At 33.1% G+C, this 23,805-nt stretch overlaps 4 protein-coding genes and 1 long non-coding RNA gene across 8 annotated transcripts; 3 read left to right on the forward strand and 2 right to left on the reverse strand.

The window, feature by feature from the left end:
* The first annotated feature begins 1,989 nt into the window (after positions 1-1,989).
* On the forward strand, positions 1,990-4,884 carry LOC149741521 (uncharacterized). The gene is made up of 2 exons (XR_016387376.1): positions 1,990-2,193; positions 2,991-4,884. It is a non-coding gene; the product is annotated as an uncharacterized LOC149741521 (long non-coding RNA).
* LOC149741522 (pre-rRNA-processing protein TSR2 homolog) lies at positions 3,661-5,912 on the reverse strand. The gene is made up of 4 exons (XM_089894030.1): positions 5,749-5,912; positions 5,405-5,495; positions 4,706-4,932; positions 3,661-3,867 (listed from the first exon to the last, which is right to left on the reverse strand). The coding sequence occupies exons 1-4, from the start codon at positions 5,824-5,826 to the stop codon at positions 3,679-3,681; spliced, it is 585 nt and encodes a 194-aa protein (XP_089750156.1). The 5' UTR covers positions 5,827-5,912; the 3' UTR covers positions 3,661-3,678.
* LOC149741523 (uncharacterized) lies at positions 5,829-15,768 on the reverse strand. Of its 3 annotated transcripts, none has more exons than XM_089893260.1 (14): positions 15,008-15,768; positions 14,344-14,656; positions 13,711-13,963; positions 13,412-13,508; positions 12,244-12,461; positions 11,195-11,360; positions 10,768-10,970; positions 10,473-10,596; positions 9,969-10,079; positions 9,406-9,578; positions 8,783-8,899; positions 8,275-8,389; positions 7,877-7,990; positions 5,829-7,685 (listed from the first exon to the last, which is right to left on the reverse strand). In XM_089893260.1, the coding sequence occupies exons 1-14, from the start codon at positions 15,168-15,170 to the stop codon at positions 7,579-7,581; spliced, it is 2,274 nt and encodes a 757-aa protein (XP_089749386.1). In that variant the 5' UTR covers positions 15,171-15,768; the 3' UTR covers positions 5,829-7,578. The 3 variants fall into 3 exon arrangements, with proteins under 3 accessions (XP_089749386.1, XP_089749345.1, XP_089749426.1); XM_089893219.1 differs by having other exon boundaries at positions 9,969-10,082; XM_089893300.1 differs by lacking the exon at positions 7,877-7,990 and having other exon boundaries at positions 9,969-10,082.
* LOC149741524 (large ribosomal subunit protein bL9m-like) lies at positions 6,069-6,922 on the forward strand. Its single transcript, XM_089893983.1, has one exon. The coding sequence runs from the start codon at positions 6,069-6,071 to the stop codon at positions 6,720-6,722; it is 654 nt and encodes a 217-aa protein (XP_089750109.1). The 3' UTR covers positions 6,723-6,922.
* Positions 15,769-16,077: 309 nt separating the features above from the next.
* Positions 16,078-23,539, forward strand: LOC149741525 (integrin-linked kinase-associated serine/threonine phosphatase 2C-like). 2 transcript variants are annotated; one of them, XM_089893827.1, is made up of 11 exons: positions 16,078-16,334; positions 16,778-16,812; positions 17,622-17,700; positions 18,141-18,224; positions 18,695-18,818; positions 19,065-19,171; positions 20,127-20,220; positions 21,002-21,089; positions 21,521-21,642; positions 22,402-22,603; positions 22,802-23,539. In XM_089893827.1, exons 1-11 carry the CDS (start codon positions 16,289-16,291, stop codon positions 22,949-22,951), a joined length of 1,131 nt encoding a protein of 376 aa, XP_089749953.1. In that variant the 5' UTR covers positions 16,078-16,288; the 3' UTR covers positions 22,952-23,539. The 2 variants fall into 2 exon arrangements, with proteins under 2 accessions (XP_089749953.1, XP_089749944.1); XM_089893818.1 differs by having other exon boundaries at positions 16,081-16,334; positions 17,619-17,700.
* Positions 23,540-23,805: the final 266 nt, after the last annotated feature.

A 23,805-nucleotide genomic window follows, 5' to 3' on the forward strand; every position in this document is an offset into this window, starting at 1 on the left:
ACAAACACAAACACACACCGACAAAAAGACAAAAACAATACAACGATGTGCACAAAGAAAGTGACAAAACACACAATGCACACAACAGCTCATCCATACAAAAATGGGACAATTACGAAAAACTAGCAATTAACGCAAACATAATCATTGAAACATCTACATAAAATCTATGGTTCAAATCCTGAAGGATAATCATCTGCAGTGTACACCATATTAAATGTTCGATCACAAGGAATCGAAGCCAACAACAGCTCTACATGTCCCAATCACTCGGTAAGTCGCCATGTTGGTACCGCGATACTCTTATTACATCTTTGCACAATATAATATCGTCCGGATGTTACGCACCGCACCGACCGTTACGGAAGACTGCATTGGTTGTTGCGTACCGCGCTTGCAGTGGCCTAAATAACCGAGCGTAGCACCACTGTAGCACAATGCGGCGACGTCCACGCAATCAAACTTACAGCTGTAGCGGAACTAAACCGACAGTAACGTAACCGCATCGGACGTGAGACATGATGACCCATCGACGTATAGCATAATTGTGACGTGGCCAGCGTCACAATCAGGCTTACACGTAGTGTGGTACTAAAACAGGAAATGTAGATTTAGACAAATTACCCTCAAATTAAACGGGGTACTTTAAACTTAAGATGTGTATTATAAAACGCAATAATATTGCAAAAGTATTTGTGTTTTGCTCTTACGAAGTGATTCTAAAGTTAAACAGGTGTGTATTATAAAGCGCGTTAATATTACTCGAGTATTTGTGTACCAACATTTCGTTCTTACCAGGTGATTAGGACAATACAGAATCGCTGAAAATTCGATCTTTGCAGAAGAAACACTCAATAGAGTGTACAACAACAAACTCTGATCCAGCAAGATGTTTGCCATGATTTTAATGCCTACGTTTCAGTGTTATGCAAAATGCACTATGTAGTGACTGACTGAAAAACACTGGTCACATTAGACCCAGCAGAAATGGACATAGCACTGTAAGAGTGTAACACATAAAAAACACACATACACACACAACACTTATTAATACTCAAACCTCAAACCATCATCCGTTACCGGCGTCTTCGTCTTTGTGCTTCAGCTGTAAACATAAGTATTAGTTAGTATATAAATTAATAGGAAGCTGGAGAAAGATTGTACGCTTTCAATCGTTTCTATTCCCATTTGTTAGTAAACAACGAATAATACAAAATATCCTGATCGTGTTTTAAGCAATTACTAACGGTTTCCAGGCTATGGGAGTCGTGAGGATACAGTTTTATAATTCTTTGCATGTTCTTTGTTTACTACCAAATTGGACGAGAAAATAGAATGAACAGGCGTCCCATCTTTCCCCAAACCTACTATAGAATCGTAATCTCATCACTCGTAAAAAAAATAATTAAAATTACGATTGAGAATTAGGCAATATTATATGCTAATGGCATTCATATTACCCAACAGTAATACATATTAAACATTCTACACTACCTTGGGCTTTTTTTTCTGAAGCAGCATTCGCCGACTTTCTGAAACACAAACAATGTATTCGTTAAGGTAACATACCATTATTATTACGTCATAATTACCGTTATTCCGACTTCGTCATCTTGATGATGGCTATCTTGATCCTCTGTGGCGTCACATAAAAAGTTCTAAGACACACAAAAGTTGCAAACAATAAAGATTGTGACAAAAAAAATCTTACGAAGTGGGTTCTTCTGTTGCGTTGGTACTTCGTGACGTCACATCATCGAGGTTTCTAAAAAAGATCCTGTGTTACGTAACAATGCCTATTGCGGTTAACCTTACCGATTCTTTGATCTTCTTTCAACCTTCGCGCACAATGCGCAAAAGTATAAGCATAAACTAAAATATTAATAATGTGCCTTGCGTGATGCTAACGAAAAGCGCGCATGGGGCCCCATGAAAACGACGCGAAACGCATGCGCAAAAGAAACCGCATTGTGACGTCGAAATCGTGCAGGAACCGAACTGTGACAGAATTATCGCGACCGTCGCGGTTATAACACGTTGTCGTTCACACTTACGACACAACGAATAGTCGGAACGACTACGACGTATCACGAAAGCGATTGCGGATATAAATCAATGCGTGCGAGTGTATATTGACGTGATAAAGAACCGTCGCGCAAATTTGTCAATAACCTATTTAGTTTAAAACGCAAGGTAAATTACTATTTAAAGGAAATTAATATTAAACTTAGAATAATAGTTGCGTTAATGTAGTATCAGTAGTTATAAATAATAACAATATTATAATACTAACACAGATCTGGTCAGTCAGATAGCTAGTTAAACAATACTCAACTTAAAGGTCTTGAAACAAATAATCCAATTTTGATGCGGAACTAACTTCATCTAAGCTCCTTCGTGTTGTGAATGCAGCGCGTTGGAAGGTAGTGGTTTATAAGCAACATAAAACGAAAAGCGTGAGGCGCTGATTGATGATTACGCGTTAGATTGCAGTATCATGTGTTTCCCGTGTTTTTTTAGTTTAATGGTATTTCCTCCCATATTTCTTAAGGCCACTAGCGCCTGTGAACACTGTTTTTGCCATTCGTATGAAGCTGTCGCAATTTAGTAGAAACACAAGCAACAATGTGTTGCCAGTGGCCCTAGGCAAATCCATTGCGATAAAATACAAGGCTTATTTGGAAAGGTTTTATACACAATCGTTAATTGTAATTATTGTTTAATTCTAACTATGCTGCTATACAGTGTTATAGTAGGGCGGGGGAAGATGGGACACACTTAATACATAATATTTAAATACCCTAATCGTATTTTGAACAATCAAAAACGGTCTATGGAAGTTGTGAGGATACGGTTTTATAATTGTTTAAATGTTCTTTGTTTACTACCAAATATGGGACGACAAAATCGACTGAAAAGGTGTTCTATTTTCCCCCTTCTAATATAAAATTGTATCCAAAGATAATTTAATTAATGTCAGTCTTCTTTAGCACCAGAACTTCTCCGTATTGATCAGCAAGGTTTACTTTGAATTCATCTGAAACTTCACCCCATCTGTAATAAGGGAATCTCTCACTTGAACAAATCTTCATCAAACCAGCAGCTTCAAGTCTTCATCAAACCATTGTGGGCGTATGTGTACTTGGGCAAGACACCTAACGGCAATAGCTCCAACCTAGTTGTCACTAAAAGGTTGTCTAACTTGTCAGCCATACAATAAGAAAAAAAATTACCCACTAAGTTACATATTTGGAGGTTTATGAAACAGAAACCTGTGTTACAACGACAGTTGTTTTCCGGCCACGCTAGGTTAAAGCAAGTTGAATGAATGAATGAATGTAACTTACTCTAACCTCGCGTGGCCGGAAAACGACAGTCGTTATAACACAGGTTTAACACCTCGTGCCAGCTTACGAGTTACCATGTATGTTACTTTGTGGGTGATTATTTTTTTTTTTATGTATGGCTGATAATTTGTACAACCCATTAGTGACCACTGGGTTGGAGCAATTGCCGTTAAGTGTCTTGCCCAATGACACACACGCCCACAATGGTAGCAGCGACTTCCATTGCAATACGCAATTTCCATTAACAACTAGGCAACTACACTCTATTAAGAACTCTTTTTTTAAAATAATCAACTTTTTTTACAACTAAAAATCATATAAAACGCTCTTTTTATTTATTTCGTTTCCGCCTTGCGCGTGTTGTTACAGTGGTCCATTCATCATCTGCTATTAAATCAGAAGCACCGGGTGTTTCATTAAAAGTTTTTTCGGTATCTTTTACAGAAGTGTCCCCTGATATTGCATCTGGACCACAGATGGTCATGCCTTCCAGTATTTTATTTGCCTCTTCATCAGGAATCTAAAATTGAACAAGTCATAAATTTGTAAAAATATGACATATTAATATAATAATAACAATATAATAACTTTTATTTGTCTCTTCGATTACAGTAGCAAAGATTTAGAAATATTTTAAACGAAAAGACAGAATATATCGACAAAACAGTTGCTGAAACACGCTAACAGTTAAAAACATATTCACATTTATTTGGAAGAAAGTAAGCGTTGTCGCTACACCTAGCGGACAGATGGGCCATTTTATTTAATTAAGTTAAACTTCTAATGGAAACAAAAGTGTGCGTAAAGACACGACCCGTACCCCATACTGTGGTGTACCATAATGGATGTTAATTTCAATAGGCTGCAGACACTTTATATAACGCACAAGGTTTTATACAAAGTTTTGTACCTTGTCATTTGGCCTATCAAATTAACTGCTTTGTTGTAAGTTAGCAAAAACACTTTAAGTTACAAGTAGCAACTGTAACAGTTTACATACCAACTAATCTGGTAATTACCTTTTTTGTTATTGCATTCAAACAGGCAGATAAATTAGTGTTCTAATTAGCATTTGGAATTTTTATGGTAACAAAATTGCATAATTTGGAAGGCTACATTTGAACATACAACCTACAACCTACAAGGAATAATAAATGATTGAAACTTGATTGAAAAAGGTTTATCAGCCATGCTTATCTGATACTTTTTTAATTAGGTTTTTACCCACAGCGTGTGTATAACAACTGTTTTGTTGCTAATTTTCTTCTTTTTTGTTGTATGAATTAACCTGATCATCGCTACCGTATCCGAAGAGATAGTCATGTTATGTTAACTAACTATCATAACTAGGTACATACCTGTTCACTAGTTTCCATATTCCCATTCATACATTCAGCCAAGTTAACACACTCAAGTTTTTGAAGTCTTTCCTTCATTTCTTTATATCTTCCTTCTTTCCAATATTGAAACTGGTTACAAATTTCTTGGGAAATTACTTTTGTTCCATCGTCTTCAGATAAAGTGTTGAATTCTGTGGCCATTATTTCATCAATGAAGTCTTCCAATTCATAAGCTTCTATATCATCTGTGAGTTTTATAGTAAAATGTCAAAAATTTTATAAACGCCTATTTTTTGATATATATACATGCTGTTCATCAAGAATGAGAGTGAACAAAAAATGATTGAATTTTATTTCTTCCAATTCATAAGCTTCTATATTTATAGCATCTGTACTGTAGGTTTTACAGTAAATATCAGCCATATTGAAATTAGCAACTTTTTGCTATAACAGTGCAGATTATCAGGAATAAAAGTGAACAAAGAAAAATGATTTAATTTTATTGAAAATAAAGGGAATATGCTTATATGATGAAGCAGCTAAAAAACAAACGGTGGCTAGAAGGTACATTTAATTTGTACACATTTTCACTTCCAAAAAAGAGGGGGTTTAAACATGTATACTAAAAAGGTTTGTTACTTAAACCCCCAATATATATATATATGTGGTTATATGATAATAGAAATGATATGTGGTTATTCGGTTATAAAAACATACCATTTTCTTTGAAGAACGTTTCAATTACACCAACAAGCCACTGAGCTTTTTCACTGCTGTGTAAACCTCCAAAACCATGCGCAACTGCCAGCTGAAATATAACAACATTTTAAAGCGATTATTAAATCTAGAGTTACTCAAATACAACTAGCATAAATTCAAGAACTTTGTGATTTTTGTTATTAAATACAACTTGTACCATGACGTTGTGTTATTATACGTAAATGAAAAACTGTATTCCTAAGCCAATTATACCCAACGTAATGTAAAATTAACTTACTGATCTAATTTATTCATTACGCATATTACGTTTGCAGCAAAACTTACAGTTTAAATTTGATTACCTGCAAGCCAGTCCAGCTTTTTAGGATAGCTTGAATGCTTTGATAAAACAACGATGGACTTTGCGCAGTTGAAGCCATAGCTCAGTTGCTACAAAACACCGGCCGACGTATTTACTACAAATAACTTAGCGACTATGTTTATACAATCATAGTTTAATAATTCGGAAATAATACTTTTACAATAAGGTGTTGTGACGTCATAATCATAGCACGCGTGCAAAATCTGTTACCATAGAAATAACATAACTTTGTACTCCCCGAAAATCGATGGCTGCGTGAAATCGATTCTATTTTAATCAGCTTTTAAAGGATAGCTCAAAATGCTTGGAATCAAGTCGTTTCAATATCTGTGTGTCTGTAAACGTCACCCAGCAGTGATTGTTCAAGCAGTTTCAGCTCATACACTGAAGTTAAAAAGAGATTGGACGTTACAGCTACCAAAAATTGGCAAAGAAGACTCTTTAAAATTGAAAAAAAAGCATTTTATATATAGAGTGACAGACATTGATGGTGGACCAAAGAAACTCTCGGTAATGTTAACAACAGATTTGCTGGATATTGGGGTAAAAGGAGAAGTTGTTTCGCTGCCAAAAATGATGAGTCGGACTTTGCTTAATAAAAAGCAAGCAGTTTATGCTTCACCTGAAAACCTAGCAGGTTTTAAAGAAATTTCTGTATCCAATCAAACAAGTAGTGGGCGACAGATGCTGTTGTGGCTGCAGTCCAAATCTTTATTTAAATGCCCATTTCCTCAAGATGTTAATTGGGTTTTAACCCCTGAAAACTTGTCAAGGTGTCTCTTACGGACTTATAACATAACTGTTCCAGCTTCTGCTATTGTACTACCAGATTATGAGATTTCTCATTCAACTTACGAAGCTAACACTAAACATACAGTGAATATTTCAATAAATAAAATTAGTTCTGTTGATATAACAATAGTGATAACTTTATTTGATCCTTATTCTGAGTAGATATTCAGTATATGCTGCACCAGTAAATTTGTGTTTCGGTTTAATATTCACTCTTTCAAATGCATTTTCGACTTTTTATTAGTTATGTGTGTCGTATTTGTTTCGTGCAGACTGAATTATAAATTCTTTGGTCACTTACATTGTTAGTTTTTTACCTTGTTTTCTTATCCTTGTTGAAATAAATGCATACAAAAGTTTCACATCCCGAAGCAGAAACTGTCACATACAACATGCAAATTAAAGTAGTATTGCATTATGCAGGGTTTAAATTAGAGCTATTTTTTAAAAATGATAAATAAAATTTTTGGTAATTGACTGAATGATATTTTGCTAATAACATGTTTTTGCTAATAACATGTTTCCAAGTTCCAAAAAAATTTTAGGATGAAAAATGCTTGAACCATAGATATCCAAACCCTAATTAAAATAGTATGATCTGACTGTTGTATGCATCATGAGCAAATTTGTCTGGATTAAAACACAGTTTGTGTAATGTGTTTCTTCCTCTGGACTCCAAACATAAAACTAGTTTTATATTTTTGTAGTTTACACATGAAAGTTTTTGTGCTAGATTTTAGTTTTAATGCGTTATTAGGTTCAGGAAATTTGAAAAAAGCTGCACCTAATAAAAGCGCTATCTAAAAATTCTAAGTGCTACAAGCAATTGCCTTTTTCATTTAACAAAGCAGATACATACGCAATAAACATTTAAAAAAGAAAAAAAAAAGAAAAATTAGAAACCTTGAAGATGAAAGCAAATGATTAGTATAGAATAATAATACACCCAACTTATAATAAATTATAATTAAAAAAAATATTTATTTTGTTTAGCAGGTTATGACCAGGTTAGAAACAGCTAGGAACTTTTTATCTCTTCCTCTTCTACTTTAGATAGCATAGCTTCAATGATATCTTCTATTATCAGATTTTCTTTATGAATAATTTCACCCAGTAGTTTAATTCCTGCCAAAACACATTGAATTAAAAAGCAGGTAATGGATGAATAAGACTTGCTTTTAAATCGACAGTTGCTATAACATGGGTGTTCTGTTTCATACACCTTGTGCCAGCTTATGAGTTACCATGTATGTTACTTTGTGGTTATTATTGTTTTGCAAAACTTATGGTAGTTAGAAAATGTTTCAGTTAATAACTTTTTCCATTTGATATTCCTTCAACTTTTCTAAAGTATTTTGGTCGTAAGTATCCATTTTTGTCCCCTGGTGAAAGAATTACTTTGTTTTCGGAAAGAAAAAACGGTATTCCATCTGAAAAAATTGAGGGGCACTAAAATTAAATATACATTGGTTGGGTTGTGGGAAAAACTAAAAATATTCTTGGTTCACTAAGTTAGGTTACCAATTTGGGAGAAATTTTCAATATGGCTAAAATGTTAGATCACAAAATAGCAACATTTTGCTAATTAAATATTAAAAATTTGGTGTAAATGTTATTCTGGCATTTTATGTTTTGATATTTAATATGACACTAGATAAAAAACGCCTAATTTTTCACTCTATTTCAAAGGGGAATAGAAAATGCAAATATTTACCTTTAATTGCTTGTCCCATGTCTATATGAACAAATACATTACAGCTGTATCTCATTCCACTTATTACTTGCTGGTCAGAATTTGGCTCAGCAGTAGTCATGTGAATATGCATACGCTGTGAAAGATACGCATAAGACCATAAAAACAAAATACTATTGTATATTTTAGGTCTAGGTCTTTCATACATACACAATATTAGCGCAACCATGGCCACTGGCAAGTTATAACCATTATATATATATACCTAATAAATATCCATTTTCTTTTTTACTGTGAACATGATATTTATTATCTACAAGTTATAATTCATATATATACCTTAACAGGGTAACCTTATAAATACCTGTGTACTTTTTTACTGTAAACATGATATGTACAATTTATCACTGCCTGCCTAGTGATCCAAAAAGATAGAAGTACTTTTACAGGCGAGCACTCCTGTTGTTGTACACCCCATGCACACTGTACATGTATTAAAAACAACAACAAAACTTAACAATATATTTACCTTTCTGCGATGTAAACCTTGTTTTCTAATAGATTTCCAAGCTGTCCAAAATGTCCCATGAATCACATCATGAAACTCACATGCATCAGTAATTGGCATCAAGTTTAAGGAACTGACCTAAAAATGTGGACAAGTATAAGAAATTGTCTTTTTACTTCCATAAAACCTTTACATTACATGAACTGATTTAGTGCAAATTTAGAAACCACACCTATTTTAGGCGCACAGGTGCCAAACATTTGAAAATGCAATTATCTACTGTTTGAGGGTTAATCTTTTGTGAAAAACTGGAAGCTGCCAGCGAAAAGGTTATTTATCAAAAAGCAAACAGTGTGCACACTTATTTTTACCAATAGTTTAAAAAGTCTTTTTTTGTTTGTTTCATACGTTTGTCATTGCAATCGAAAAGACAAAATAAGCTTAGTTATCTATTACAATAATAGGCATTTTTTACCATAAGTTTAAAAAGTCTTTTATTTGTTTCATATTTTTGTCATTGCAATTGAAAAGACAAAATATAAACTTAGGAATTTACATTGGAATTATAGGCATTTTGCCATTAGTTTAAATAGTCTTTGCTTAGCTTTTTGCATTACAATTACCCATTAGAGATTCCTATTTACCTCAACGGAATGTCCTTGGTTTGCTTTTATTATTTCCTTTCCATCTTCATTAACTTGTATGGTAAATCTCTGTTTGTCATTTTCCCTCACAATTCTGTGCATTTCTTCTCTCGTTAATCCGAGTTTATTAAAATGCTGATGTTTTAGAATTGCATCCACTGGCACGTAACCCTCTAAAATATTTACAATTTTACTAGACTATGTAATTTGGTGTAATATAAAACTGCAACTTTAATGGAATTTGGTAGGGGTATGGTTTTGTTGGGACTGACAATTTAGATACCCTATTTGTGACTACTGGGTTGGAGCAATTGTCGTTAAGCCCTTGGCCAGCCTTCAACCCATAACCTCTGGGATAGAGGCATTCACACAAACCAGCTGTGCTACGGCACCGGCTTAAACAGCTTATACATTGGCCTTAGGACTATTTTCTAATACCAGCAAACTACAATTATATTTTTTATTCCAGCAGGACAGCAGACTATAGCTTCATTCCAGAACCACAAACCAATATCTTATATTCTAATATATGATTATATGTATCTTGTAATTTATAATGTTACCTTTATTAACTTTAAACCCGTATTTATTATGACGAAGAACAGAACTTAAAGATATTCCAACAATGGTATCATATTTTTTTCCTCTCTGCCTTTTTGGCGCTCCTGAATATTCTGCTACAAAAGATTAAGAGAAATGGTTGGAAATGGAATTAAAAGAAAAATAAATGTTTACAGACATGGCACTCTATAGCGAAGACAGTAATACAATTAACACATACAATAGTCAAGACTTTTAGGCATGGGCTCTATATATAAACTGAACCACAAATAATTAAATAAGCTAGACAAAAGTATTAGACAAACGTGTACAAAATCACTAGTCAGGTAGCCTATGCTATGAAAAAGAAAAGTACCTTAACCCCAAGTAACTTTTTTTTACAATTGTTGCATAGATAGTCTTTACTGAGTTTAAAACCCTGGTGGCATGCATGTGCTTCTTGCAAAGTAAAAAATGAAAAGTATAAGTTACCCATGAAATGTTTAAGGTAAAACAGTATAAGTTACCCATGAAATGTTGTTCATGTTTTTTCATTGTTGAAGTATTCATCTCGTGTACCTTATTGGCTGTAGCATCATTCCATGCTATAGGATGTCTTTTCCATTTACCATGTCCCTTTGAATCACTTGCCTATAAAACATATGTTTGAATAGAAAGAAAACGGTAAAATTTCTATAAAAAACAGAATTGTCCATTTTTTATCAAAAACATAGAATTGAATTAATAAATGCAGCTTTTAAATTTTTTGCGTGGCAGAGCAACAACAGTCGTTATGACCTTTGATTTAGCCGGGCAACTAACCAATGGAAAAGTTCCAAAAACCGGGTAAAATCCATCACTCTGGACTTCATTTGTTCCAAATTTACACAAGACTAATTCAGTTGTTTGCTGGAAACCAAATTTTTGCTTTTTTGGTAGAAAACCTTTGATTTTTGGAAAAAGGTATTTCTTGGCTGCAGAAACCTTGTATATTGTTATGTGTGGAACAAATTTTTGGAAGTTGCCTGAAATGAAAGAGAGATATAAGAAAAAATGGAAATTGGGACCTATAGTTAATTGGATAAGAATATACAATAAAATTATAGTGCCTTCAAATACATACATCAAAACAGAGATGATATATCAGCACTTAAATTTAAAGCAGCATTAAAAAATTTAGTATCTAAGTCACATATAAGCAAAAAAAAACAGTAACACATAAAATAAGATTTCAAGTGCTGTACTGGACCTGTTAGGTTTATATTTTCTTGCTGTAAAGCTTCCATGATTTGGTTGTTAAGTTTTCCCAATTCCTGGGAGTGGGGTTTAGCAAACAAAACTGTTTCATTGAAATTATCTGTGTTTGTAACGGTGACCTTGAATGGTTTAATAGTTTGTGACAATTTCTGCATTACCTGTATAATGCAAAAAAAACAATATTGATTAAAATCTTCTTTACGGACACTTTTGTTTCTATTATATTTTAAACATAAATGGTTTGTTGTTTGTTTGCTAGGTGTAGCGACCACGATTTTTTCTTCCAATTAAATGTAAATATGTTTTTAACAGTAATCATGTTGTAACAACTGTTGTTTTGTCGCTATATTCTGTCTTTTGGATTTAAACATTTTTCAATTTTTCGCTACCAGAATTGCGAGACAAATAAGAGTTAATATTATTATTATAAACTTTAACATTAAATTTTTAACTGGTTTGATGTTAATCAAGCACACTGTAAGCTTAAAAAAAGCCTTTATAAACAGGGCTAGTATTTCAATTTCAGTGTAAAAAAAATTGAATTTTTGTTGTGACTGTTACTTATTGTCACGCATTTATACATGCGAATACAAAGGTTATTTTCATTTTATATTTAACTTTGTTTCCTCCTATGTGTAACATAAGCTGATATATATATATATAGATATATTATATAACATTTTTTTTATATAACATAGTATAAAACTAAAACTGGGGTTTCAATTCCAATTGCTTGAACAGAACAAATAAATTTAACTCATTTACTCTAGCAGGGCGGGGCAACAACAGTTGTTGTAACACAGATGTTCTGTTTTTTACACCTGATGCCCGCTTCTGAAAAAACAGATAAAGGCAAATGTGTGGGGATTTTTTGACTATATGCAATTTATTTACTCTAGCATAGTGGGGCAAAAGTTGTTGTAACACAGGTGTTCTGTCCACACACTTGATGCTCGTTTATGAGATTCAAGATAAAAGCAAATACGGGGGATTTTTTTTACTATGAATATCATAGTGGTACATAAAAATACATAGGCTTACTTGTTTTGTCTTTTCAATTTCCGTGTCTGTATTCAATTCACAAACGCAAAGTGTTATATGGAGTTTACATAATGGAGTAAGATGTCCTTTTAACTCAGTTCTGTCATTTGTATCCAAACACTTCAGTAACTCTTGCTGCAAATGCCCAATCCTGTTTTGAATGTCTCGTTGTCCAATACGAATGCCAATAAAATGGCTGGGTCGGCCTGCCCTTGAATCTGCATTATACTTTGAATAAATTTGAACGAATTAAGAAACTTAATTCATCCTCGCGTGGCCGGAAAACGACAGTCCTTATAACACGAACGTTTAGTTTCATACACCTTGTGCCAGCTTACGAGTTACCATTTTACTTTGTAGGTTACTATTTTCTGAAGGGAGTTTTTTTTTATTATGTTTGACTGATAATTTGGACAACCCATTAATGACCACTGAGTTGACGCAGTTGCCGTTAAGTGTCTTGCACATCCGCCCACAATGGTATGGCACCGGACGTTGATATTTACATTCCATACTACACCATACTAGCATGTCAGAACTTGGCCAAAAAAAGACTAATTGTAATATGTATAGTATGTTTATACCAATACCAGGGACATTCCTTAATATTATACATATATACACATTTTCATACTTCCAATTCTATGCTTCTATATTAGTGGAAAAGATTCATAACACCTCATTCAAAAATATATTATTTTCTGTATTAATGTTAGCCCTTATACATATAACCAACATGTTAAATATAAACTTTTTGTTTAAGTACCACAGCACATATCGTATGAATATGTAACATAAATATTTGTTTAAATACCTTATTGCATATCCTAAAATATAAAAGTACCATATCGCATATCAAACAAATAATAAAAGCAACAAAGAAGGACTATCTTAGTCTTTCTAATATTTATATAGGTTTTGACAATAGCGTAATTTTACTAACAATAAGCCATTTATCCTTTTATAACAATACAAATTATTCATACATTAGCATGCTGTAGGAATTGCAGGTAACATGTTAAACTATAGATAGAGGCAAGATAAAGGATGTTTAAACTTGCTTTTCAAATCTATATTATTTCGCACAATTTACCTACATATTCATGATGGAAAATCCATTTATTGACTGTAATACACAAGGTTTAGTTCAACAACTAGTTTTACTCACGAGAAGCCTTTTGATCCATCTTATCTTGCAAATCGTCCTCAGCATTCTCATTCATATCACTAATTCTCATTTCCATCGCTTTTTCTTCTAGCATCACCTGCATAGACAAAGTTAAATACATGGTAACCTGTAAGCTGGCACGAGGACGAGGTGATTGAAACAGAACACATGTGTTATAAAGACTGTCATTTTTTGGCCAAGCGTAAATAAAGCAAGTAACATTCAATTAATAGGGCTTCATGCTATCAGTGTAAGTACATTTTTTAAAATGTTATCGCAGAAAATAAAGCTGTGATCACCTGCGTTATGTCTAACCTCCCACCAGCAGAACCAAAGACGTGATCTATTCTCTCCTTTTTATCCCACACTACCCTGCTCTTGTATTTAAAATACTGAATCCTGTGTTGTGGGATGGAGAGAATATCTGGTCCAACAGAAGAGATATCATTCTCCCAGTCAAACTCAGAGAATCCCTTCTCAATGGTTCCCTTAAATCTATCTTCATATGCAACAGTAAAGGCATGAGGGTCCAAAGCTGCATCCCATTTTATTCTAAAATGAAAAACGTTTTGAAAAGCTTTATTCTTTCAGTCATAGGCGGATCTAGTAATAGTATGAAGTGTTTCGTATTCTAAAAGGTTTAGTTATCGGATTTTTATTATTTTTCAGTCATCGGATTTAATATAATGTACTGCAAATCACTGCATATGAAAGAAAGTAAATTATTTATCCTTGTGTGGCAAAGCAACGAAAGTCGTATAATTGGTGTGTTTTGTTTCACAGACCTTCATGCCGGCTTGGGAGTTTTTTCATTTTTTTAATACATAGATGATATTTTTCACAAAGCCATAAGGCACCATTGGGTTTAAAAACTGACAAAAATCAAACTTCCCAGGGACACAAACACCCACAGCTATATAAATGCTTTTTACCTGTTAATCACATCCAAAGCAGTTTTCATTGGGGGCTTTTTCCCTTTCTTATTCTGGGAGACCAGTGGCAAATTTGTTGCACTTTTTTGTGAGGAACAATGTTCTTCAATATGATCTTCATTGGCATCCATATTTTCACTTCCCATCTCAAGACCTTCTTTAAAATAACTTTTGAACATCTTAGTAACAGCAGTTACACGCTCAAGCCAATGCCCGCTTAAAGTTTGAAGCAAAATTTGATCGATTTTCCGCTGCATTTCAATTTCTTCATCAACTTCTTGGGATAAATTAACTTGCAATAAATCATCCGCCTCTAAAGTTGCAAAAATGAAGTATAAGTTAGTTGTAATATACTTTATTTTATTTTTTATGTATAATTTCTTGGTAATAATCACTCTGATAGAAGATTTATATATAGTTAATTGGTGTTTTTGCAGAAAAAAATATCTTTCTCGAACATATAGACTATAATATTACTAGCTTTAATTTGTCTCTTTGATTATGGTAGCAAAGATTTAGAAATATTTTAAAGAAAGGACAAGATGTAGTGACAAAAGAACAGTTGTTAAAACACACTTAGGCTACATCTACATGTAAACACAACATGCAACTTGGGCCATTATTCGGTACCTACTCTGAAATCAACAAAAAGTACACTTTTTACCTGAATAAACAAAATGAATACACTGACCACAGACGACCACGGAAAATCGTAGACCAGAAATTGAAATTTGCGTTTTTTCTTCTTCAAATTGAATGGAGTCGCCAAATAAAAAAGTTAAACGATCAATAGCTTCAGTTAACGACTCGGGTTCATTTGACGCCATGCCTATGTCGAAACAAAGGCAATAATACTTAAAAAGCTCGGCTAATATCACAAAAATTAAACAATTTTTCGCAACGCTACGTCTTCTTTATAAAGCAGGTAAAGGGAAATCCCCTATATAGATAGATCATTTTCAGTGTTGTGAAGATATGGTGCAATAATTGTCGTGTTTCCAAATGTTGCAATTATTTGGGAAATATCGTTTTAATAACAGTCAAACAGTGCCATATGTTGGAAAAAACAAGGTGGACATAATAAATATACTCGTGTAAAACACAGCTTTAAAAATGAGTACATAAAACATACTTGCATAAAACACAGCTTTAAAAAACGAGTACATAAAATGTTCTATTGTGGCGGACGATGATGTTAATATTAAAGACATATAACAACGGTGATATGCTTTGGGCTTGTATAGCAAAGTCCATACCTTTCTATGGACTTTGATGTATTGTCCCGAAGTGTGGTGCGTTTTGGGCCACAGAACTTTGATGTGTATATAGAAATCCTGATAGTTAGTTTAAGTTCGCATACATACTACATTCGCAAAACTCCTAACGAGCTCAATCCCGGTACGGTAATGACAAACAGGGCAAACGAGTTGTTAAACCCGTTGTGTAAACATATTAAATACTCTATATACATATCTTCACCCAAAGCGGTAATCGGTGTGTTGTTTATTCATTGCGTAAATTCTAGTTGACGATTGTGTCATGAATGCGTGCTTTCCGTTGGATAAAATTGAACACACGAAAGTTTGTTTTGTCACTCTCTCACAAAAGCCACCTTCCGTTGCCTTTTTCCTGCCGTTGTATCGCATTTCAATGTAGGTGCTAACGAGAAAAAGGAACATCTGCGTATACGTGCATGAATAAATTTCCGGCGAAGACCAAAGACTGTTATTAAAATTGAATGTTTGCTTGTCTGCGCCTGGATTGTTATTTAACGTGTTTACTATGTTACTATTAAACCCAATGTGCGCTCAGGATTGAATTTCAGTGAATTTCCGCTACAGACAGCATTTAGACTGACACCATATTCCAGTACTGTACAAAACGCAAATCGCGTTAAATACGAATTTAAACAAGTCGTGTTATGGTAGTGAAATAAACTAAAGAAATGTCTCTGTTCAATGATATGCCGCCTCCGCTTTCTCCTCACCCAGGTAATTAATGTTTATTTTTTGTTGTTATAAAAAGTTAAACAATTGTTTATGTTTTATTTTGTGTAAGTTATCACAATTTGCTTAATATATGTTTACATTTCATATTTTTGGCATACCTTTTTATTTACCTAAGCAGTCAAATAGGTTATTAAAGTATCTAATTTAAAGCAACTTATGTTATGTATGTATACATTTTGATTTATTTGTAACTTGTTTTAAAAGAAAAATTTAAAGTACATTTAAAAACCTCAGGACATTTTGTCCAATTTATTACACGAATTCCATCATTTCATCAACCATTAAGTACACAAACACGTATATATTATCACTTAACTTTCCACTGGTGGTGATATTAAACTATGTTATTGTAGTTTTACAAGTATATTATATTTCCAAACCGCCATTCCTCTTTACTTAATTTTTTACAATTTTTACACCAACAGAAAAAGCAACTCCAGTATCTGTCCATGAGAACCAGGTAGGTTTGACTTACTTAGGGATACAAAACTGTAATTTAATCTCAATTTCCACAATTTGAGTGTGGGACGTTGGTTGTTTAATCGAAATTAGACAGGAACAGGAACTGGATAAGCCGCTAACTACTCCGCAATATATGGAGGGCATAGCCCTAATCGCTGTTATATGTATTTTAAAGTCACTAAAACTAGTCAAAGTAAATAGTATTTAAACTGGTTTATGTGTACTTATATTTTTAGATAGAAAAGATTTTATTAATGGTAAAACATTTGTATTTGTTGTCATTACAAATAAATTTGAACAGTTTTTCTATAACTTGTTGAATTTTAAATAAAGATATATTAGTTGAGTCTTAATTTTTACCAAGCCTTCATAATGTACTGTGTTTTTATCAGCTGTATACAAAATACATGTAACATTTGATTTGTGAGATAAGTGTTGTTTTAAGACACCTTTGTCAGATAAAAACAATAGTACAAGATTTGACATAACCATTTTTTATACATCACATGTTAAATATTTATAATATATTTAAACACATTTTATATATAGTAGGGTTGGGGAAGATGGGACACTATTTCATCCATTTTCTTGTCCAATTTGGTTGTAAACAAAGAACATTCAAAGAGATATAAATTCATATCCTTATGGCTGCCATAGACTGTTATTAATTGTGAAAACAGGATCACTATATTTTGATATTGATATTAAGTGCTAAAAGTGGCCCATCTTCCCCTACCCTACTATATATAAATAATATAACTTAATGTTTTTCTTTCTGTGTTTGATTTGAATATGTGGATACAGCAGAGTGAAAGTATCTACACGGATCTTGACAACGAAATGCTTCAAAACAGAATGTACTCCCAACCACAAGCAACTCAACAAGGTGAAACAATTTGGGGTTTAATATTAGCGCTGGGAAAGTCCAATTTTAATTTTCAACATGTCAACATTCTATGGGAGTCTAACCCATCAAGGCAATTTGCTGCATTGAGGGTGCAGTATCATACTCGAAAGTATTTAATACGCATTTTTAAATAACTCAAATACATGTCTAGCTATTCTATGTGGGTGAGGTCCTTGTTAGAGACCTGGGATTTGGGCCACATTTGGCCCATTAGTACAGGGTCAATTTATCTGCCTTTGTAGGAAATAATGCTTCTGCAATTACAACTACTGTGGCAAATGCATAATGCCTTGGTAAATTTCATTTACCAAAGGCTTCTAAGTTCTCCTCTATGGAGTGAGGTCCTGCAGCTTGGCAGGATTTAGGCCAGGATCGGCCTATTACTAACAAAGTCTTACAAATCATTCTGTTTGTTACAGTCACATCCCGTAAAAGGTCATCAACAGATAATATGTCGCAAGCCACTCAGCAGTCAAATGCAAAGCAAATGAAGATGTCCAATTGTAAGTATTTATTGTCTTATTTTCTTCAGACAGGCAAACTCTATCATTTCTTTTTTTTTAATAAACTTGATTTTTTACAAGCTCGAAATTGTTGGATAATTCTATCCCCATGGCAGCTTTTAACCAACTTTTGTAACTCAGTACTCCTGTAACCCCGCAGGAATTTAAAAATCCCTGAAAAGTTATTCCCCACAATTTGCATTATTAGTGGCTTAAAAAATGAACCCTACTGTTGGTCTGTGGCATAAGATGAATACCGCACAATGCGCACATAATTTTCCATGTTTTTTAATCATGTTTATAACAATAAACAGCATTCTTTTAGAGTTACAAGGATATGGTTTTATAATTCTGTAAATATTCTTGATTGACAGAGTAATGGGGCAATAAAAGCTAATATGACATACACCATCATACCCAACCTACTATACTAACACCATCACCCCTGTATTATTATTTGCATTTCCCAGTGGGGTTCCTTGCCACACTTCGGGGTTATGTGGCCGAAAGAAAAGGTGAAAGAGATGAAATGCAAGACGCCCATGTCGTGCTCGACGAATGCACAGCAGACTTCCAACAACTTACTCCGAAAGTGTGAGGCTTGTATTCTTAGAGTTGCGTGTATGCACAACAGTGTAATCAAAACTTTAGTTTTTAGTTTTTACTAAAGTCCATGCAGCCTTTAATATGCCCTTTGTAATAAATTCTACGCACAATTGAAAAAAACACTTTTTTTACTTATTAGGATTTTAAATTAATATTAACTTTGCAATTTTTCTGTACCCAACGTTGCATTGTGCCTGACTTATTAATAACCTAAGCCTATCACGTCTCTTACAGCTCTAGGGTTGCATATTACGCAGTGTTTGATGGCCATGGCGGTAAAAGAGCATCTGAACATTCAGCAAGAAGGTTACATGTACATCTGGCACATAAACTCCCAAAAGGTTTTAAAAATAAAACTTGTTAATATTTTAAAGTGGAAATGCAAAGGATTATTGCCTTTAGATGTAATTTTTTTCTTCTGTATAAACACTTAGCTGATTTTGTGCTTATGTTTTTTTTGTGTTTAGACTGCCGGTTCCAAATTATTTGGTAGTTGTTGAAAAAACCCTTAATTACCACTTTAGGATTAGGAACCTCTTACTCATGGTTTAACATCAGAATTTTAGAATACAGCTTTTTGTATTACAGCTTGATATTACCTATGCTATCAATCCATAATTTGCAATAATTACATTTTACATATATATATATATATATATTATATATATCACCCATAAAAGTATACATGGTAACTTGTAAGCTGGCACAAGGTGTATAGTATAAACACCTGCGTTGTAACGAATGTTGTTTTCCAGCTATGTGAGGATAAAGCAAGTTACATTCATTAATTCACATTCATACATATCATATATGCTGCAATATACAGCAGTATTGATATAAGGAAACCACCCCATATTTAGCCTGCTACATTATGAACCCCTTATAACCAAATCCCTTTGTGCGTCCTTCCCAAAGACAGCTGCATTACTCTGTTCCCAGAAATTAGCCGCCCATTGAAATAGTTCAATGAAAACAATGCACACAGCCCTTCCCCACACTATAGTTACTTAACCGCTTAGCTATTGACATTTTCATAGCGATGTTTTCAGCAAAATATTGCCTGGAATCGGAAAACCTCATACATTTCTACTAAGCAAATGTTTATATTTATTTTTCTTAGAAATTTAGACGCGTTTATCAATAAACTGGTTATGTGTGTTTTCAATTACCAGAAATAACATGATGTTATTAAAACCAAAACAAAAACCCAGTATTGCAGAATACAGCCATAATTTTATAATATTTGCTATTCGGAGATATTTTCCTCTGGCTAGTTTATTTTTTTATATTTTTCAGGAACGGTCAATAATTTTGATAAAGAAATGAAACGCCAGATTCTTGAATCTTTTAAAGTTATGGACGAAGAATTTTTAAAAGAAGCTTCTACGCAGTATGTAGTCATTGTTACAATGTCTTTATCATAAAAACCTATGTTTTTATGGCTCAAGCACTGGCTTAAACAACATTTAACATGTTGTGGAAATTTGGCTTATGGGCCTTTAACTATTTTTGCCCATGTAATTTTTTTATTCTCAAACAGTAAAATTTTTGAATAAATTCTGACACATTATTGGCACCAGAGGTGGACAAACTTGTATGTATTGTCTGAAGTCATGTGGCATGAGTGCTTTAGACAAAACCACTAACCGCTACAGTTTACATAGGTCGTATGATAAACTATTGTGAAATTTACACATTAAGAATTTGCCAGACATTGGTACATACACTACAGCTCACATAAGTTATTTATTAAAATATTGCGCTATACGCTTACCGCATTTAGCTTTATTTGGGTAAATCTATTACTTTTACACCACATTTAAGGTATGTATTAAAGAATTGTGTCTTTAGTGCTTACCGAATTTAGCTTCATTTTGGTAAATCAATCACTTTTTACTCTACGTTTATGTAAACCTTACACTACAAAGTGCACCTTAATGTCTTTTTTTTTTCAAAATTGATAGCAAAGATCAAATTATTTGAAAAAAAACAAGAAAAGTGAATCAAAGGCAAAACGACTGTTGTTTAAACAAAATATAAAAAAAAACAGTGGTTTAAGCTATGCAAAAAATGCAGCAGCTATACAGCGCGTATCTGTTCAACCCAACCCCTATGTACTTTTACACCTCCTTGCTACTTTAACCTACCCACTCCAATAAATTGTGTTCCAGCAAGCCAGTATGGAAAGATGGAACAACAGCATGCTGTGTATTGGTTCTTAATGATACTCTTTATATAACAAACCTAGGGGACAGCAAAGTAAGTAAAACTCTGATAGAATTTTAATTAACCTAACAGGTGTATGCGTTGATTTTTTTCTTTTAAATAAATCGTTTTGGGGGGTTGGCAAAAACAGCTACTGGCAGCAGTTTATATAATAATGTTGTATTTATGTGTGTTTCAATTGCTATCTACTATAATGGTTTCCAAATTGAAACTATCAAAATCTAGGTACTTTCCGAAGTCAATAAATTACCCGTAATTTTCCAAAATTTACATAGATGTTTTGTGTCTCCCGAAAGTTACTGTTTGTGTGTTTTTGAAATCGCTATTTACTAAATGGTTTCCAAATTTAAACCAATAAAAATTGGGTACTTTCCAAAATTAAACCTTATCAATAAATTACAGGTAATTTTCCAAAATTTACATACATGTTCCGAAAGTTACTGATTAACCATTTTCCAAAACAGGCAATCCTATGTCGGTACCAGAGTGAAACAAAACAGCACGTTTCAGTGCCTCTGAGTAAGGACCATAATCCCAGCAATTATGAAGAGAGAATGAGAATACAAAAAGCTGGAGGCAACGTCAGGTTAGCTTACTGTTACATTGGTTTTGTGTTAACTTGTTATTAACAATGAGTCAAATGTAATTATAAATCACGGTATATTTAAAATGATTGTTTTATTGAAAATAACTGAAAAATTGAGAAACACATTTCTGTTGAATGTAGTTACAAGTCATAATAACTTTTAAATCTTAAGTTTTATTCCCACTCAAAAATTGAGATATCAATTCTGTCAAATGTAATTACAAATCACGATAAATTTTTGTTACATTCTTCCTCAAAATTTTAGACATGCATTTCTGTTAAATAAAATTACAAATCATGGTCAATTTTAAATTTTTGTTTTGAGATACACAATTCTGTACTTCTGTGTTCTTAATTGGTCTGAAAACATTGAATTCTCATGAATCAAGAAAAGTTGTAAATAGATATCCTAATTTAGAATCATGACACATAAACACACCTAAGAACAATAAGAACCTTCTTGGGAAACACTAAAACACTGCAGTTACTATTTACCAATCAGAATGCATTGAGTTTTTTTTCTGTTGTGAAACACTGCCAACACTAATTTTTATTCATTGTGAAACACTGTCAACACTATTTTTGTTGTGTAACACCAATTACTTTATGTTAAAATATTGCAAACACTATTTTTTTCTGTTGTAAAACACTGGCAACACTACTTTTTTCCATTGTGAAACACTGCCAACACTAATTTTTTTTCATTGTGAAGCACTGCCATATTTACTAATGTGAAACACTGCTTACCCTCCCAAACAGGGAAGGTCGAGTTTTGGGAATCTTAGAAGTCTCTCGTTCAATAGGAGATGGTCAATATAAAAGATGTGGAGTCATCAATGTACCTGATGTCAAGCGATGCATTCTTAACAGCAATGATCGTTTCATATTAATCGCATGTGATGGATTATGGAAAGTTTTTGATGCTGATCAAGCCATACAGTTTGTTTTGCAAGTTCTTCAGGTATTTCTAAACAAGGATTTGAATTCTAGTCTACCATTAAAATTTAGTCCAGTCCATTTTTTTGATCCATTTTACTTGTCGTGTGTAGGACAAAATATCATTTTTTTAGGCCGGTCTATTTTTTATTATCTTACCGTTTTAGTTGCGGTGTGAAAGACAAAATATCAGTTTTTTACTATAAATGATTTTAACATTTAGGATAATGAATTGCAACCACCAGAAGGTAGCAACAAAACCCTGGAAAATTTCCGATTTGAAACCGCGTGCAATAAACTGGCAAGTGAAGCTGTGCGAAAAGGAAGTGCTGACAATGTTACTGTGTTGCTTGTTTCCATACACAAAGTATAGTGTGAAAAAATCACAAAAAAATATTTCGCAGCACTGCAGAGGTTGGGGAGTTAAAATGACCTGATTGTGTAGAATTTGGTCAGATCATTTGTTTTTTATGCTCTGTGTAAAAATTACAATCCGATGACATCTGTGTTTTCTATTACTTGGTTTGTTTTATCAGTTTGAAAAATAATTTGCAAAAAATACAAGTTTTTGTCAAATTTATCTTTTGTTACAGTGTCGGTGTAAAAAAATCAAAAAAGGTTTTGAACTTTTTCATATTTTTTAATTAGTTTCTAGAAATCTGGTAAATCAATAAACAGCATTAAAAAATAACACAGTAGTCTCTCCCGTTTAAGTTTTTTACCCCTTATAAAAGTTGTTTTCTGTTTCTGTGCCTTTTATCCTGAGCTGTTTTATGTTGTTCCATTTCTGTATTGTGTAATTCAATTCCCAAGCTACCTGACCAAAATTTAACCAAGGAATTTTCAGCAAAATATTCGCTACAACACGTTTACACCTATTTCCCCTTTTATTCAGCAGTTTTCACCTTATCTGCACTGTGCAGAAATAAAATATCAAGTTTGGTTTCAAACTAAAGACTAACATGTGATTTTTTCTTGAATATTTTTTACATGGTTTCAAACGGAAGACTAACTTGTGACTTTTTTTCTTGAGTATTTTTAACACAATTTTTTGTTCCGTGGATATCCATTAAAAATACATTCGTAATTAGCAAATACCTACAGTTATAAAAATCTGGTTTTATGGTGGTTTATAAACACTAAATCAAATTACATCAATTTCAAATTCTTCATTTTGCCTACAATTTTTTTGTATTAACTTTGCTCATATTTTCTGTATGAAGTTTA

The sequence above is a fragment of the Ciona robusta genome, chromosome 1 (assembly GCF_009617815.1).
Source record: "Ciona robusta chromosome 1, ASM961781v2".
In the NCBI taxonomy this organism is placed as follows: Eukaryota; Metazoa; Chordata; class Ascidiacea; order Phlebobranchia; family Cionidae; genus Ciona; species Ciona robusta.

Bases quoted from the DNA above. Each gene is read 5' to 3' on its own strand.
- LOC149741524 (XM_089893983.1), top strand. From the start codon at position 6,069: ATGCTTGGAATCAAGTCGTTTCAATATCTGTGTGTCTGTAAACGTCAC.
- LOC149741522 (XM_089894030.1), bottom strand. From the start codon at position 5,826: ATGGCTTCAACTGCGCAAAGTCCATCGTTGTTTTATCAAAGCATTCAA. The intron at 4,933-5,404 runs GTATGTTTTTAT...TAAAACTCACAG, and splicing joins AACGTTCTTCAAAGAAAATG to ATGATATAGAAGCTTATGAA. The intron at 3,868-4,705 runs GTATGTACCTAG...GTTCAATTTTAG, and splicing joins ATATGGAAACTAGTGAACAG to ATTCCTGATGAAGAGGCAAA.
- LOC149741525 (XM_089893818.1), top strand. From the start codon at position 16,289: ATGTCTCTGTTCAATGATATGCCGCCTCCGCTTTCTCCTCACCCAG. The intron at 19,172-20,126 runs GTTTTAAAAATA...TATATTTTTCAG, and splicing joins GGCACATAAACTCCCAAAAG to GAACGGTCAATAATTTTGAT. The intron at 20,221-21,001 runs GTATGTAGTCAT...ATTGTGTTCCAG, and splicing joins TTAAAAGAAGCTTCTACGCA to CAAGCCAGTATGGAAAGATG.
- LOC149741523 (XM_089893219.1), bottom strand. From the start codon at position 15,170: ATGGCGTCAAATGAACCCGAGTCGTTAACTGAAGCTATTGATCGTTTA. The intron at 8,900-9,405 runs GTAAATAGGAAT...CCACATTTTTAG, and splicing joins ACCAAGGACATTCCGTTGAG to GTCAGTTCCTTAAACTTGAT. The intron at 8,390-8,782 runs GTAAATATATTG...TATCTTTCACAG, and splicing joins AAGGTTTACATCGCAGAAAG to CGTATGCATATTCACATGAC.